Below are 17246 nucleotides of genomic sequence, written 5' to 3'. Positions count from 1 at the left end.
ACAGGTTTTAAGCAAGTTACTTAAAAACTATAACCAATTACTCATTACATGTCTCTGTCAAGGATGGTTTCAGACATTAAGGTGTGTGTCCTCATTGATCTCTCTGCCAAACAAATTTTACAGCAAGTGGACCTTTGGCTAAGAGGGTTTTGTCAAACTCTTATACCCAGTGTTGATTAAAAAAAACGAAGCACAATATTGTCATAAAGTAAATTAGAGTAACTAGATCATTTTTAGGATAGTTTTAGAAAATTCAGCTTTTATCTCATAGTGATGGACAAAACGCTGGGAAACAGAGGAGGGGGGTTCTGTACAACAACACCTTTACATAGCTTGTCTCTATAATCTCCTATCTGCCTAAAAAGGTTCTTCCTAGCATAACGTAGAACTGAAGCTGATGGTGTGAAAACTCCTTTATATGCAATATTTTCAACTGAATTTTGAAAACCTTAAAATTGGGAAAAATATTTCAGGATAACCTTAAAATAAGCACTATATATTTATTTTCCTTTTTGGCTCTGTCTGCCATGTGTCCTCTCTGTAGCTGCACAATAGCACTGAAAGCTGAGTTGATGAGTAGGTCTTTTTTTTTTTTTTCGTGAAAGGAGAATCTAAATATCTCTCCTCTGTCATTTCAAAATACTTGAAAAAGGTGATTTTTTCTTATCCATTTTCCATTACACTGAAATGTCTGCTTATTTGAAGTGGCAGTGGATGAGCGATGCAGGTTTACAGTGTGGCTACGGGCAGGGCACCATCTTCTCTCTTTGACATGATTAGAGAAGACACTATTAAGATGTAGCTACAATATATAATTAAAAATGACCTATTTTTCAAAGATTTATTTTCCCTAAAGCGGCAGGCAGTCAGGAGTTGTCATTCCTACAGTAGCTGTCAGGATGTACCATAGCTGGTTCAGCTTGCCGGGTAAGAGTGTGGCATAAAATGAGATCTTGGCTATGAAAAAAGGACAGTCAGAGATGAGCTAATGCCTTTGTTCATCTCTCCACTCTGGTGCAGAGTGAGAAAAAAAACATTGTTATGCAGCAGTAAAAGACTGCATTGGACAACACAGCCAAAAGAGATGCTTGGTAAGCAGTGCACTAAACACTAGGGTATCCGGAATGATTCAACAAAACATTTGATAAGATAAATTGGTACATAAGAGCAAACTGGGAGGTGCAGAAAGAAGAGTGAAGGTGTGTGTTCTCCAGAAAGGCCAGAAGTGAGCTGAGTTCTCCCAGGACAGATTTTAAGAAAAGATGAACAGGATGAATTTTTCAGTTGGGGACATCTTGTCCAGCACAGGTCTACACAGGAAGCAGAGAGGCACATATCTGCTGCTCATCCACAAAGGGAAACAAATCTCTGTCTCTCATTGAGTTGAAATGAACAGAAGTCTCCAGGGCCTGCTGATCTCCAGCCATTGATAGAACAATTTTTCTTTCCCATTCTGCTGCTCCTCCCTCGTTCCCTGCTAAGTCTCTCTATCTCACTTCTCACTCTATTTCCTGGATCTGTCCACCTGTCTGTCTCTGGTCCTTCATTTGTCACTTTCAGCTCTATCGCATCCTTTCTCATTCTTTTTTCAATTCCAGTTCTCTATTTGTCTCCTGCTCTCTTCCTCCTCCCCTCTCTGCTTTCCTCTCTTATGATGTGTTTAGCATTCAAAACCTCTCACTGCTGCATCACAGGCCTGTTTGTTTCACCAAGCTGCAAAGAGAGGAAAAAGATGGGACTCCTCAAGGGGTGAGTAAAATTTCTATACCGCTTCACGGTGTGTAGGCTAAAGCATCTGCATGGATATGCAGCTACATATGCACATGCTGTTAATACTTAAGATTCACACTTCTGCATACTGTACATGCAAAAACACTACCTGAATGTACAGTATGTACAAAGACATTCTGCAAGCAAAAATGTATATATATGTCCACCTACTACTATAAAAACAAACACTAAAATACTTTATACTTTTATGCATCCACCCACCCAACCTCCAGTCTATTTGTCTGTCAAATGTGGAGGGAACTCATTCCATGCCCCTGCCACACAGACAGGCAGGTCAGTGAGGTAATGAACAGTCTTTGGGCTGTTCAGTTAGGAGCTAAGTACTTTAAATCCTCCATTCCTTAATTAGAAAATTGTACACAACACATCCCACAACATATTCCAATTAGAAGCAAATTCACAATCATAAAGTGTCATGTTTACTGAATTGGGACAAACTGGGTTGTATTTGGTTGTCTGTGCTGACACAGAGGATTCGTTTACTGTGTACCAGCCCCCGGCTTTGTTCTGTTGTAGACTGTACCAGAGGCCAGCTGATGCACACACACATCCAAACACACCCTCAGACCAAAAGGAACAAGCATTAAATAAACAAACACACACACAGAGTCAATTGTAATTAAAAAGCACTGGAGCTCTGTGGAGCAGCGAGAGGCCATAGGAGAGTGGGAGGTGGGAATACCCCACCCACTCAGCCTAAAGGCCTTCACTAATTACCTGTCAATGACAAGGAAGAGGGAGATCTAAAGTAGTAAACATTGTCCCAGACTGTCACCCTCAATGAACCACACACTCTGCAATTCAGTTCAAGGATGATGCCCACTGACTTGGGAAATAGAAAAAGATGCCATATGTTTGTGTAATTTAGGGATAATTAGCTCCAAATCTGTTCCAAACAAAGTGCCACTGTGGTTTTAAACCAACTAAAGGTCAGCCGACATGCATGAAGTCATCAGAAAAGATGCTGAAAAAGGTGCTTATTTTAATTGCAGATTTAAAGATGTTTGCTTTGGATATGAAGCAGGTTTCTGTCATATAAAATGTAGCAGCAGGTTTGAAGTATGTGAGGCAGATTCTTAGGGTTTACAACTGAATTATGTCAAAGAGCTAAAAGCCAGCAGATAAATAATATGTGTGACAAGTGGCTCCTAACCACAATGCATTAAAATCAGGGGAAGTACAAATTGAAGAGTAGGCTATTACTTCACCTATACCATGGGCATTTTATAACAAAATGCTATATGTAATGTAATAAAAATTATTGCTGATTCTTCATTTACTTAATAAACTACACTTTAAAGAATGCCTCCTATTCCTACTGCTGTTGATTAGCAAGATTTATTGAAACAGGTAAGATTTGAGTGTTTTTCTAGGCACTGAGCAATTTTGGTTCAAATTCTGTTTTTGTCTCACTTTTCCCTTCAGACTCTTACCTGACCTATCTGAACCTCTTTATTTTCAGTGTCACCAAATAGCTATTTATCTGTTTTATATGTTACACAAACAACAAACTCCCTATGGCTTTTACCTGCATCTGACTGTGTTTTTCTTTCTTAACTGCAGGAAACATCTGCATCAGAGGTTATACTGTCTGCTACTTACAGTGTCAGGTAATCCCCATCAGCCAGTAATTAAAGTATTTTCTGCAGTCATGGTATAATGAAAGGTTTTACTTCTTTATGCCTCCATTAATTTTTTACTAAGCCATATGACAAAGATTTGTGGCAACCCACTGCCATACAGTACAGGTGGGGTCTAAATGAAGCACTGTACAAGGGTCACATGTTGAAAATGTTAGGAACCTCTGTGTTATTCTATACAAAATATTCTAGCTAATACAAATATTTCACCTGCACTGTTATAACCCTGGGAAAACCATCAATAACCTAAACATAGACAAAGTACTGCTGAAGATGTCGCCTAACATGACCCATTTTTTTCAGCTCAAAGACATCAGGAAGATTCAAAAAGTGTGACAGCTTTTATCTAATCCAAGACCTTCAAATATTTGTAGCAAGAGTAGCAAAGCCACTTGTCTGCAAAGTGTGACTTTTTTGGAAACATTCAACATTTCAGATTCAAACCTACCAATTAGGTTTCAAGCAGGCCTTTGAAAGAGTGTATGTCCTGGTTGATTATGGATAAGTGAGTCAGAGACTACAGAAAAACCATGTGTGTTTTTATATACTACTCCTGTGCAATGTTGTAATATTGATATGTGGTCACGCATAACTAAATTTATAGTGAGAAATAAAAAATACTGCTTCTCACATTTGTTTGGTGTAAGAGGTAATAAAACATGCAGATCCTAAAAGTATGAAATTGTGGAACTGAGTTACTGTAGTTAGCTAAATCCAGCTATATCATATACATATATATATATATATATAATATAATATATATATATATATATATATATATATATATACAATAATATAATTGGTAGGTTTGAATATATATATATATATATATGCACATTTATTCAGATAAATTCATAGCAAAAGTCCAGTGCACATACACAGCACATTGACGCTGCTGCTCTGCTAATTTGACACTTAGGTCACACTTCCTATGTAGACACTGTTAGTCTTGCTTTAAATAACCAAGCATCTGTCTAAGTGTGCCTGAACGCAGCAACTGATTTATTTAGAGAGACAGATAAACAGACATACAGACATAGATAGATAAGTGCATCATCTCAAATATCATCTTAAACCTAGCCTTTCTCCATAACAAGCTGAAAATGTATAATATGTAAATATAGATAATCAACCAGGAGGTGAATACTTTTGCACCACAGTGCATTACATAATGCACTGCTGTTGTAAGTCTGTGTCTGATTATGCCACTTTTTGGCAAGGTGTTGGCACAGCAGGGCCATATGCTGTGTGTCTTAGTCCAGTTGGACCCAAAATGGATCTAAATGGTGCGGAGCTTCTGCCAGAGTGAGACAGAGTACAGATCACTCAGCCAGTCCGTCAGTTACGTGAGGCTGGAGAGAACAGCCTGGAAGAGAAGTTTATGGGGAAGTCTGTGGGATTTTAGGAGCTATGCTATTAATCACTTTAAAAGCCCTGTCTTAAAAGGTTAGTGTGCCACTCTTCTTGTTCATAAGAAGTTGGTCCCAGACTGCTCCTAGAAAAGCCAGAGCAGGTCAAGACATATCTGTATGTTAATGTTACATCCACAGAGAGTTAATATATATGCAGTTAGGAAATAACAATAATTTGACTATTAAATATTTGGCAATGAGCTGATATGCCAATAGATGTCAGCCCACAAAATAACAAAGAAAATAATAACACTATTTGTTTAAATTTGAGTCACTGCCAAATCTAAAACAGCTGGGTTTGGCAGATGATTGCAGATTAGACTATATGATGATGCATCCAACTAGGATTGTTTATCCAGTCTTTCATTACTGCCTGTTTGTATCTTTGTAGTATCTCCTTTGCTCAATGACAAGCTGTGTGTCTATTGCAACCTTCACAGTGGTGTTAAACCGTGTTAGACAGGCTGACTCATGCGTCATAGGCAAGAATGTGCATGTGTGTGGGTGATCATTTGCTTGTGATTATGCACATTTATTCTCTGCTGCTGCTAAATCGCACACACACACGTGTCGCCTTCCTGGTGGGAGAAAAGATGTCTACTTTCACAGAATAAGCTTTTATTCTTAGTAGAGGATCACTGCTCATACTAATTTTTTTTCTCTTAACCTTAGGGAACATTTTACTGATCTGATATTTATACAAACAGTGTGGTTTTGATTTACTTGTCTTGTCAAATACTGGTTCCATCGGTTTAACAGTGTTATATGCGGCCTGATGTGAAATACAAGAGTTCTCCCAGCTGACTGACGTGTGTTTTCATGGAAACCTATACTACACTTGACAATTTGAGCATTATGAATATGAAATATATGATTATATGAGGCCTCAAGCCACAGAACCTGATCTGATAATTTCATGTTGCAGATTAAAAGTACAGGTACAGTAAACCCAAGTGGCTCAGATCTGTGTCTTGTAGACAGAAGGACTTGAGAGAATTGACACTACAGTATCATAAAGCAGCTGAATCAACGCATTAAAATGGGAAAACAGGTGACTTGATGTTTTTCCTGACAGTGAAAGACATTTAAAACTTTTAAATCTGGATGTACTTCACACAAGCATGGAACTAGGTGAGGACTAGCTGCCCTACTAAACATTGACAAAACTCATATAAAGATTGCTACCACCATTGCACAGATTTTTTTTAAGTCTTTGACAGGAATGATGCGTAACTATACTGAACAATAAACTGAACAGCTGGTCAGTAATGACTGGAACACTGGTGGAAGACAAACTTGAAAATCCAGTAAGAACACCAATTACTCTGTGTTGAAACATGGACAGCCAAACAGGAATCTGGAGATTACATCCATAACAGATCCATACAGAGCTTCATCTAGGCTGTTCTTCACTCTCTAACCATTACCGGTGTTTAGACTCTGCTGGATGATATTTGACTCTCCCAATTATTGATAACATCATCGTGGGGTCTACTCACCATATACTCAAATATCCCTTTAAATTTCTCCCATTGTGCACACTATGCCAAATAAGCTCATTTAATAGCTCTCTAAACCCTTCTTTCAGTTTGCCTTTCCTGATTGAAATGTCTTCACTACACATGGCGACAAACATGAGTCCTCAGCAATTTTCCATATACCTTATGGTAAGTAGAGAAGGAGAGAAGAGGAAGAAAGACAAAGCTACTGGTGCAGGATGGTGACAGTTCGAGTACATACATAACTCCCTCAACAATTACCATTATAGTGCTCTCGAACAGTGCACTGCTCCTTGCCCCGCAACTGTTATGGGGAAGCAGCAGCTGTGGAAACTGGGCTCTCACAGCTGTTTGCAGGTGTGAATTGGTCAGAGAGGACAGGCTGTGTTCATTTTGCATGCTAAACAAGGGTACAACATTTTTTGTCTAACAATTCCCAACATTTCAAACAGTGTATATATAGAGCATTTCATATAATTTTTAGAATACCATTATGCTACCAAAACGTAATAAAATCTGCCAAACTCACTGCCTAGCCAGTGGATACTAAGATTCCTTCCAATTCAAATCACTTTATTGTGGTCTGTACAGAATGACCATGCATTTACATCAATATCTTAGGTGAACAGGTCTGAATCTACAGTACAGTGTATAGTCCTCATCATACTAGCAATAGCAATAGTCAAGTAAAGCACCTTTACACCACCCACCTACACGCACTCCTCTGGACTATTGCTGTAAATTGGGTACTTCATTTCTGGGATGTTCTTAGTCAACATGCCTTGTTAAATCAAGATTAACTTAATGGAGATGCAGTGCAGCGTCAACCTTTAATGTTCTACAGTCTATTATTATTATGATTTCTCCATGCCAGCTAGTCAATGACACAGTAATAATACCCATCACAGTCTTAAGTCTGTAATGTAAACATAATGGTCCTGTTTTATACTGGAAATGCAGGTGATACAGTCAGGATACAGTATGACAAATTATCCAAAGAAGCAATCACACAGCACAACTTTATTTTATGTACAACATAATGGAGAGCCTCTAACATAGGCCATTTGCTTTCTTGGTGCAAATGAGACAAAGTCATTTGTTTTATTTCACTTGGGGAAAAAAGCAATTGCAGGTGCATTGCTGCATGCAAATACAAAGTGAATGTGGTGAGATGGACATAATCTTTTTTGAGGCAGCAGGAACTTTTTAATCAGTGTGAGGTTCCTCTGAGGTCACATGTGCAATGTTACTTGCTTAAAAAAAACACAGTTTAAAGATGCCAGTGAGATACATAGATCAAAACTGCTGTGGCAGCTCCTCTGCTGAGGATTGAAGTTCAATAGCATTTAATCAAATCCAAATTCCATAGTGCATATATTCTTTAACCCTGGCCTGATTACTTTTCCTATTGCTGTAAGGAACTGCTGAAATAACCATATTATGGTGTGAATCGTTTTTACTCTGTAATTTAGCAGATATCAGCTGTTGCTTTATCAATGCTACACTAGCAGGTTAATCTACAGAACTTGCCCTGAATTTACAAGAAAATGACACTTTGGCCCGGATGTCACTGAACATATCTTCATGCTGTCACACACTAAAGCAAGGCGACACCCAACAAAACCATGAAAGCACAAACAGGGAAACAGGAAAAATGCAATATTCAAACAGGTCAGAAGTCTTCTGTTGTAAGTACCAAGCTTGATTCTTTCTTGAAATCAGCCAGTGAAGAGAAGCTATGAAACACACCACATGTCGACATGTGCATGTGATAGCATGATCATGATGGAATGATAGTTAAAGCCAACTCCATCGTACTGGGGGTTTTATGTATTCTACTCTAGGACATAGACTGACAAGGCTTGTGTTGTGCCAACACTGAGAGTGTAAGGAAGCCTGTCATAACTAAGTGCAGCAGCTTTAGAGATGTGTCCTCAGTGTTAACCAAAAGTTGCTCCCAATTTGACTAAGCCCATCTGGATCTCATCAGGAAGCTCTGAGGACATACTGTATGTCGAGAGTCCTGTAAGAGCTGCAGTAATGTCCACTTCATGATATGATGACAGGGCTCAATTTCCATAAATACATACGTATAGTACATACATGCTAAACCTAACCTGGAGCTAGAACTAAGCGCTGTAATTGCTGACAAAATCACAGAGACTTGATGCCAGAAAAGAAAATACGCATGCAAACACTCACTTCTACACTCTCTCCTGCTGATATACACTAACATGTACAGACAGCTTGTTCACTCACATGCAAACTGATGAATTCATCAGCAGCCTGAATAGCTAGAGGGTGCAAACAGTACAAATTTTGCACAGCTATGCCACTTTTGCCAGGGGGAGTCGAGTGTTTTTCCTGCAAAGTGCCCCTCATCTGTTGACATAGTATTTGTCATTTGGAGCAACCACCACTGGAGCCATGGTAGGGCTGCAGCTGATTTAAAGTGACGGGCATGCAAGGCCATCTTATCCATCACAGGAGGGTGGCCGGCATTCACTGACTCCCAAATTACCTTCCTATTTGCAGGCCCTGCCCCCACTACAACCCCACATATCACTAGCTGATCTATGGAGTGCCAACAAACCTAAACAAGGTGTCAACTTGCTGGGACAAATGGGCAACAACAGGCTTCAGGGCAGGTGGTAATCTTTCTCACATGCTTCAACTGCGTGGAATTCATTTGATTCCCCACACAAGCTGCTGTACAAGCTGTACTCCATTCCTCATATTTTAGTTCTTTCTCATTTTCTTTCTCCTCTATATGAACATCTCATATCCTTTCACTCCTGTGTTTGAATATTGACAAAACAATGCAAAAGTGTGATCAAAAGGGTGTGGGTTTTACAAAAACGGCTTAGAATGAGAAACACTGCAAGAATGTTATTTCTTGGGTAGATTCACTTGATTTTGCCAACACAGGTATTCAAAGGAAAACCATGTATTAACTCGTGTCTTACCTTGCTGAGCTGACTAGCTGGTGAACCGCTGTTGTTGACAGTGTGGCATTTGAAGTAGAGCAACGATTCCCCAATGGCACCACGCTCCCTGCTCATGTCCTTGTCAATGTGGGACTGGCTGTGAGGGATGGGGGACGTGGCAGATGAGAGGGGCTGCTGCAGTGCCATGCAGGACAGACCAAGAAAGTTTGATGGCCGGATCAAAAAGGCCTCCAGAGCAATGTTTGCAGATACCTTAGGGAGGAAGGCCAAGAATTTGGAGGGTTGGTAGGAGGAGGAAAAGATGGGAGGGCAGAGATTTTCATATTGGTCATTTAGAAAATGCTTTTATTCTGGGCAACAGCAGAGAAGGAAAAAAAGAAAGGAAGGTGATTTATCTCTCTCCTATCTTATTCTAGCTAACTGCAGGGGCCAAATTAACATCCTACTATTCTAAGCCACAATAAAAAATAAAGGTAAAGACACAGGATATTTAGTCAGATAATCAACCTTGGCCCTAAATGAATATGCGCATTAGTGTGGGTGTTAATTTCTGAGTCCAGCTCCACCTTAGAAATGGCCTGATTGTCTCCGTTGAGTGCCAGGTCAGCAATACGCTCCACACAGTGGACAATCCGAGTGCAAGCCCTGGCCTCATTCTGGGCCATCCACAGGATGTGCTCCTCCACCAACATCATGTTACTGGCTATGTCTGATATGTAGTCCCCCAGCTGCAGAAACACAGCACATGTGTATGCAGATGGATGCACATTCAAAATGACACAAAATAAATGTACAAAGTCCATGCACACACAAGCATGCACACTCATCCTGCACATCAATCATATCTGCAACAACAGGCACATTTATAATCTCCAGTCAGAACTGTGAGGGAGGCAATGGTGGCTTCATTCATTATAGGGAGATTTAATTTAGATTAGCAGCTCCAATGGGGCCTAATTGCTTCCTTGGGATGGCAGTTCGCTATTTACTTACTGTACTTTTCATTGTTCCTACATTTGACTGTTCTTTATTGGATGGATGAGGGTGGTCTCCTCTGCATTGTATTAGGAATGATAAAACTCTAAGTATCTCCTAATAACCCCCTCCTGAGTGACCTATGATGAGCAATTGGACAAGTGAGAGCTGATATTGATTCGTTTCACTGACTAAGCTAAACACACTTCCCCTCACACAACCTGACCTTTGCTGTGACGTAAAGCCCTCTGACTGCCCCCTGGCCACAGACAGGAGAGAAGTTCACTTAAGGTAAAAAAAGATGACTTGCCCAAAACAAGATGCATCTTCATAAACATAAGTGTCATTCAGGTCCAGAGCCGCCAAGAGCAAGAGGAAAGGCTATCAGGTGAACAGTTAAGCTGTCTGGAATCGATTGAAGGATTGAAGCCAGAACGGCAATGTGTGAAGTATCCTTTTCTATTTGCTCAATTAGGGCTCTTGAGAAGTTGGTACCTCTACATGAGCCAGTCAAGAGTTTTCAACATAAGCCTTGTCCTTCCTTAAGGCAACTAAATAAAACTGTGGATGAGCATGCAGCATTCATGAATACTGTCCTAACAACAATATGAGTAGTTCACAATAGCAGTTTGAACTGGCTAAAGTAAGTAAGTTTTACTTGTGTTCACTCTTACATCTCTGCATTTCTCCACCAGCCTTGTCAGTCTCTCCACCAAATGTGTGACAAAGATGACGTCCATCACATCAGTGAAATGTGCTGCCCTGCTGGTGAAGGCCACTAGCTGCTTGCCTAAAGGCTGAGCATTGGTGGTGTTAATAGATATCTAAAAAAGGAAAGACATAAAAAGGAAAATGTAAAGCAGTATTCACAGAGGGTGATCACACAGTCCATGTTCACAATTCAACAAAGACATCACACATGAAACAGCTTTGACAATATATAATAAATAATGAATCACTGTAATGCTATTTCATGTCCAACATGTACTTTTATGAACTTGATTAATGTGCTATAATCCCGTGAGTGATGTAAAACGAAGTCAGGTTACCATCAGTCAGTTTGTATTCTGTTGATAAACTGTACATGTATAGATCTGCAAATACCTGCAGGCTACAGATCAATCAGTGGGCTTGGTAATTTCTATATCCTAGGAATTTTAAGTTATTAAATCTTCCCTGAGTAGGTTGGCAACATCAGACATTATAGTAAATATGGAGTAGAGCTAATTTATTGACTATGAAAAAACTATGTGGTTTAGAATCAATGAATAAATCCAGACTCTATTCTCAGGAGTCCTCATGCAAGTTCTTCATGTGTACCGATACCTGGGTGAGCTCATGCAGCACGCGGGTTAGTTCACTGGCATACGGGCACTGAGTGTAGTCCTCTTCAGCCCATCGTCCAGCCCGGTCACAGCGCCGCCATGCCTTCTTCTCCTTCTCGCTGGGCGGTTGGGGTGCACTACCAGAGGGGTGGGGGGCAGACCCAAAGGTTGCAGGAGCACAGGGCAGGAAGGCCAGGATACCAGCCAGAGTCTTTGGCCACCTGCCACAAAAGATCTCTCAATGATCAGGAACGAAGTGAGTTTAGGAATCTACACTCCAGAACAGCACCAGATGGGAATTTCATACTAATTAATTTACATATTTGATTTGCATCTAGCACTAATTATTTTTTGCATAGGACTGCCAGATTGTCCCACTTGATTGTGAAATGATGTATTGTGTTATTGATGAACTGTCACTTAATTAACTTTACCAAGTTTATTTATTAGCTCTACTGTGTTTCCACATCATGCATAATAACACAAACTTTTCTTTGTTTAATGACTGAACCAGTAACCTTCTTGCTGTGAGGCAACGGTGGTAACCACCAAGCCTCCGTGCTGCCAGTTTATTCATCGTGTGATTACAGTCTAATGTATTCTCTGGGTGTAGAGGAGCTTTTTTTAAAGGTTGAATAATGTCAGTAAGGTTGGATATTGCCTGGAGATAATAGTACATTTTATAACAGAAAGCTATGTTGACAAACTGGAGAAAACAAACAAGATAACTGAAATGTATCATGTGTAGACCCATAGTAAGGCCTACAATTCAGGGTACCTCAACATGCTGTCTTTTGTGTATTTGTTTTTTAATCTGTCTGACAGTTTTATGAAAGTACAATACTAAATCAAAATGAAAGGCATATTCCTTTAACATGCACCAGAGAAGCCTGTTCCTGAAAGGGGAAATTCAGCCTAAAATAATAATTACATGTGTTGTTCACATGGCCATGCAAAGTTCAGTGAAGTCTCCTGTGAAGCAAGAAATGAGACTTAATAATGTTATCAAGAGCCAAATACTGGAGCTGCTCTGCTGACCATCCTGTGATAGGTGCCAGAGTGACTTTATGTGGAAATGGAAAATTTTCATTTTCTGGCTAATGCCTGTTAGTGTTTCAATAAAATAAAGCTCAGTGGGGTGTAAAAAGTCAACCAAACAGTCATAGTCCACTACATTAGTCTCCATATCCCTGGAAAATGTTAAAACTTTGTCTAGAGGAGGAGAAATGTGTCTTATGTGTTGTGCACTTCTCTGCTAACAGCAAAATCTTACTGCAGAAATGCAGCTGAAGTAATGCTTCATGTGGCAACACTTTGATTTCATCTAGCCTAAATGAAAACAGAGGAGCATGGCACTCTGGAGGCTGGTAATCTTTTCTGAGGGTAGAGACCTGCCATCCCTCTGCTCCACACCCCATTCTCCTTTTTTCCAATCTCTCCATCTATGTTGCTGCAGCAGGAGCAGCAGCAGCAGCTACTTAGTAATAAATGGTGTTAATTTCACCCCCTACAAAAAAGAGGCTCATTTTCCAGCCCATTACTCCAATGCTCTGGCAGAAACAAAGCCTCTGTGCTGCTGTGGGAGTGGGCTGTAAAGTACAGACGATACAAAGGAGCGTACATGACAACAGCACACCCACAGGGAAGGAGAGGTGGAGGGTGTTAGTGTGTGTGTGTGTGTGTGTGTGTGTGTGTGTGTGTGTGTGTGTGTGTGTGTTTACAGCTATGAGGTTTCAAGGTGGTCACACAGAGTTGAGGAAAGGTAAAAACAGGCACAATGAAGTCCCAAGTGATCCACTCTCATGGAACCTCTCTTCTTTTTCATAGTGTTTCAATGAACGTGGACTACACCAATCCATAATATTTGTTAAGAGTTTTCATTAGCTAAATATATGAACTGTCCAGGCTCTACTGTACATACTCATTTATGGTTATGGTTTGATGGTTACTGAGGGTGGTACAAAGCAGTCCAGGTGTGGCAGATTTTTGTTAGGTGGAACTAAAAAACAGGTCAACAGCACCAAGAAGCCCACTAACTTACTGTATAAGGAGAGATATGACAGAGGGTGTGCTGTCAGTATTCATTTTATACATTAAACTCTGTAATTGTAACTTATGGTGAATTAAATAATAGTAAGGTTAAATTACAGCTTTATTTTGCAAGAGACAGCCTGTTATCAGCTTTGATAACCAGTGGTTAGTGTCCATTACCACTAATTACAAAGATGTAGTTGGTAAATGAAACATACACTTAAGACTCAAGGATATGTTTCATTTATATGACCTTTGCACTAAGCGTGATCTCAATCTTCATTTTATTGTTACATGGCTATTTGAGCACACATTGTTGAGCAGCTGTACATAAGCATTGAGAGGTGACTCACCTGAAGTCCCCTTTGTTGTTACTGACTCTGTCAGCGGAGCAGTACGGTGCCGATGTCTCCAGAACAACTATCTCCATTTGCTGAGACATGTTTCCACGGGAACTGGTCACCAGGCACTCCCAGATGCCTGCGATGCCCACGTCGATGTTGGAGAGGATGACCTCACTGGAGGAGGAGAATGGAGGTGTAAAACATGTGAGAGTGTGTGCAGGTATTAGATGTTGTTGTCAGTGGACTTGCTCCACTCCAATACAGAGTCCCAGACTGGGTGGGTCTTGGGCTTAAATGTAGTTTTAGAATTAGTTTTGTGTTAGGAGCTGATTTTGGGGTGGTTTGGACTATTTTTCTATTTGGCTAAGGATACAGACATACAGCAGAGAGATTTAAGGCTAGGGCAGCACCTTAGATATTGTTGTCAGTGGAAGCTTCCCATCAGGGCAGAAGAGCTAAAATGTGTGTGCATGTGTTTGCTTCACAAAATCTATTGGCTTAAAATGTTGGCTCTGCCTTAAGATGATCATTACTCATGCTTATCTTACTCACTTTGTCACAGCGATTCCTATCTCAATGGAAAATGCGTGATTAAACAAAGAATGGTGTTAACAGTGACAAAGAGCCAATGCAGGCCATTTGCCAAGGCGACTAATCTTGAGGATTTTACTTATGGAAAAAAAAAAAAGGAGAAAAGCCGCTGGAGATCGCTAAGCAACGGGTATTATTACCATGGAAATACTACCTCCTTGAGAAATGCCAAATACAATCCCTTGTAGTCAAATATACAATTTTTTTTGTGTATTTAAGGAGCTAATACCTTTTTTGTCAATTAAATAAGCTGTGTGTTCATAATATGAGTCAGTTTGTATATGAGTCAGTATACAAACACAGCACTGAATAAAGTTTTTAAATGCAACTTAGGGAACAATGCTCCACAATTGTGTGACAATAAAAGTATAAGTGACAGGCTGGACAAGCGGCTGAAATCTCTTGTGAAGAAAACAAGTAAAGATGATAAGTGGCTGAGCAGCTCTGTTATGGATAAGCTGTAATCCCAGAAAATGTTTCTCAGAAGATATGAGGAAAATATTTATTCAGACATATTGAATGCTTTTACTTTACCTCTCACGCTCTCATCTTTACTCAATATGCTTAGTACTAGTACAATTTTTTAGGCTTGAGCATGACCCAGCACGGATTTTGCAAAAGTCAGTGAAACACCCTTTGCCCACTGCAGGAGTAATGCAATAACCAAACACATTCACACCTCAGCTCAAGGTCTGTAATTCACCTGGCCTGCATGTGTTTAGATTGTGGAAAGAAGCTGGAGCACCAAATGCCTCACAGAAAGGGCCCAGTGGGAATATTATCTATGCTAACAGGTGGTGACATCAGTAGATATAGTGAGAGAAGGACCAGAGCATAGGAAAAGTTACTGACTTTGACCCCTCTATGCCTCATCCTCTACTATGGATTTTGCATTTCTGTTGAATGCCTATACAAAATGGTTCTGACTGACATATAAACCCCGACTTTACTACTGATGTTCTATGTAGCAGTAACAAAGGAGCAACCAAAAAAGAAAAAAAAAACAAAAGCTATTTAGCCTAAAGGTACAAAATGTGAAAGATTTAGTGGTGAGATTAAAGAATGCAACTTTCTGAGCACCTCCAACTCCCTGTTTCCAGCTATAATTGAATATACGATGGCCATCACCTTTAAAACAATGTTTAGAGCCAGCATTTGGTGAAGTCTCATAAACTCACTGGTAGCTTATTGATTTGACAGTTATGGTGAGATCATCAGGCTACATGAATCCACATGGGGAAATCAAATTCTGGAGACTGACACCAAGTTAAGGTGCTCCTTCTTGTGTGTCCAGCCTGTGTTATGACAATAGCCAAAAATATTAAATGAAAGTCTAAATACAAATTTTAATATATTCAACAAAACTTAAGAATATGTATTGAAAGTCTGAATATATGGGCTGAAAACTGACGTCATCAAAACGCAGTCACCTTCTTGTGTTTTTAATGAGTTCTTTTGCTCGGTCATGTAGCTACTGAGAAGTTCAGTTCAATCCGCCCATAGTAATTTCATAAACCCAACTCAATATCATACTACTGATGAAGAAATGTATTTACCCTTTAATGGAGGACAACCAAATGCAGTGAGTCTTACTAGCCTGACTGTTAGTGGCAATCAAGCTACTAACGTTATAGAAAGAAACTTGCTTCCTGCCTCTCACGATTCCCTCATCAGCCCCTAGCTATAACATTCACTCGTCAATGAGACAAAAGAGGTAAAATTGAGCTCTCAGTCTTGAAACAGCCAGCAAGGAGCAAAAGAGCTTAATCCAGAGCTGACATGAGCATTGCTTCTGGCTGGAATAGCCTCTCACTCTTTTTCTGTTATTCTAAATATACATTTGATCTGTTCTTTATCTGTTCATGAATACCTCAATATATCTGGTGAATGTAGACAATGTACACTTAGCTTTCATTTTTCTTTACAAATCATTTCAATAGCACATTTGTAGAAAATGATAAATAACTTAACTCCCAGATACTGATACCCAGGTCTGAGATGTCGGGATTCTTATACTGTATATTGTTTTGTTTTGAAATTCACAAACAGCTGATGCAGGTCCATTAAAGGATATCAATAGTGTATTCATTTACCGGTAGGTGATTGTTCACATTATAACACCATGACTGAAATGATTGGTGCCATTGTGCAGCACAAAAAAAAAAAAAAGTAATCAATTTGAATTTGGTGAATGAAGTGTCATTATTTTAATAATAATAAATTGCTCAAATTATTCTGTCTTTCTTGGAGACTGCTATTTATTTCCAGAAATTAAAAAAAGGTTTTTAGTACACACTTATGAGTAATGTTAACGATGATGATGATGATGATGATGACGAAAGGGTCGTTATGGTGATGTGCTTGATGGAGGTAGAGGCACTGGTTTGTATGTGAGATTTCATGCATACCGGTGAGTAAGACAGAGCCCCTGCACTGTCACTGTCCCCTGTAACTGAATAGACTGTAGAGGGGACAGTTACATGATTGTTGAACATTGGCCAACTGTCTGAATAGTGGGAAATACACAGGGTAAAACCCTCCTACACCCCACCTCAGCTCACATACACTCTCAGCTGCCCACCTCTACTGCTACATAAAACTGCAACTGAAGGCTGCTGAAGGACTGAAGGCGCCTTCTGCTGCAGCCTGATCACAAACGCTTTCAGTGAGGTCACTGCACCCAAACAAAA

The 17246-nt window shown here is 39.8% G+C and overlaps 1 protein-coding gene across 1 annotated transcript in view; it reads right to left on the bottom strand.

Moving 5' to 3' along the window:
* Nucleotides 1-17246, bottom strand: part of adgra1b (adhesion G protein-coupled receptor A1b) — a 134336-nt gene that overhangs the window by 76863 nt on the left and 40227 nt on the right. Inside the window, exons 8-12 of the mRNA XM_026310056.1 lie at nt 13975-14139; nt 11592-11811; nt 10940-11089; nt 9857-10018; nt 9309-9542 (exon numbers count right to left, since the gene is read on the bottom strand). Of these exons, the coding sequence (XP_026165841.1) occupies nt 9309-9542; nt 9857-10018; nt 10940-11089; nt 11592-11811; nt 13975-14139 (931 nt within the window). The remainder of the gene's footprint in view (nt 1-9308; nt 9543-9856; nt 10019-10939; nt 11090-11591; nt 11812-13974; nt 14140-17246) is intronic.

The sequence above is a fragment of the Mastacembelus armatus genome, chromosome 15 (genome assembly GCF_900324485.2).
Source record: "Mastacembelus armatus chromosome 15, fMasArm1.2, whole genome shotgun sequence".
In the NCBI taxonomy this organism is placed as follows: domain Eukaryota; kingdom Metazoa; phylum Chordata; class Actinopteri; order Synbranchiformes; family Mastacembelidae; genus Mastacembelus; species Mastacembelus armatus.
This window is presented reverse-complemented; position numbering and strand designations above follow the sequence as displayed.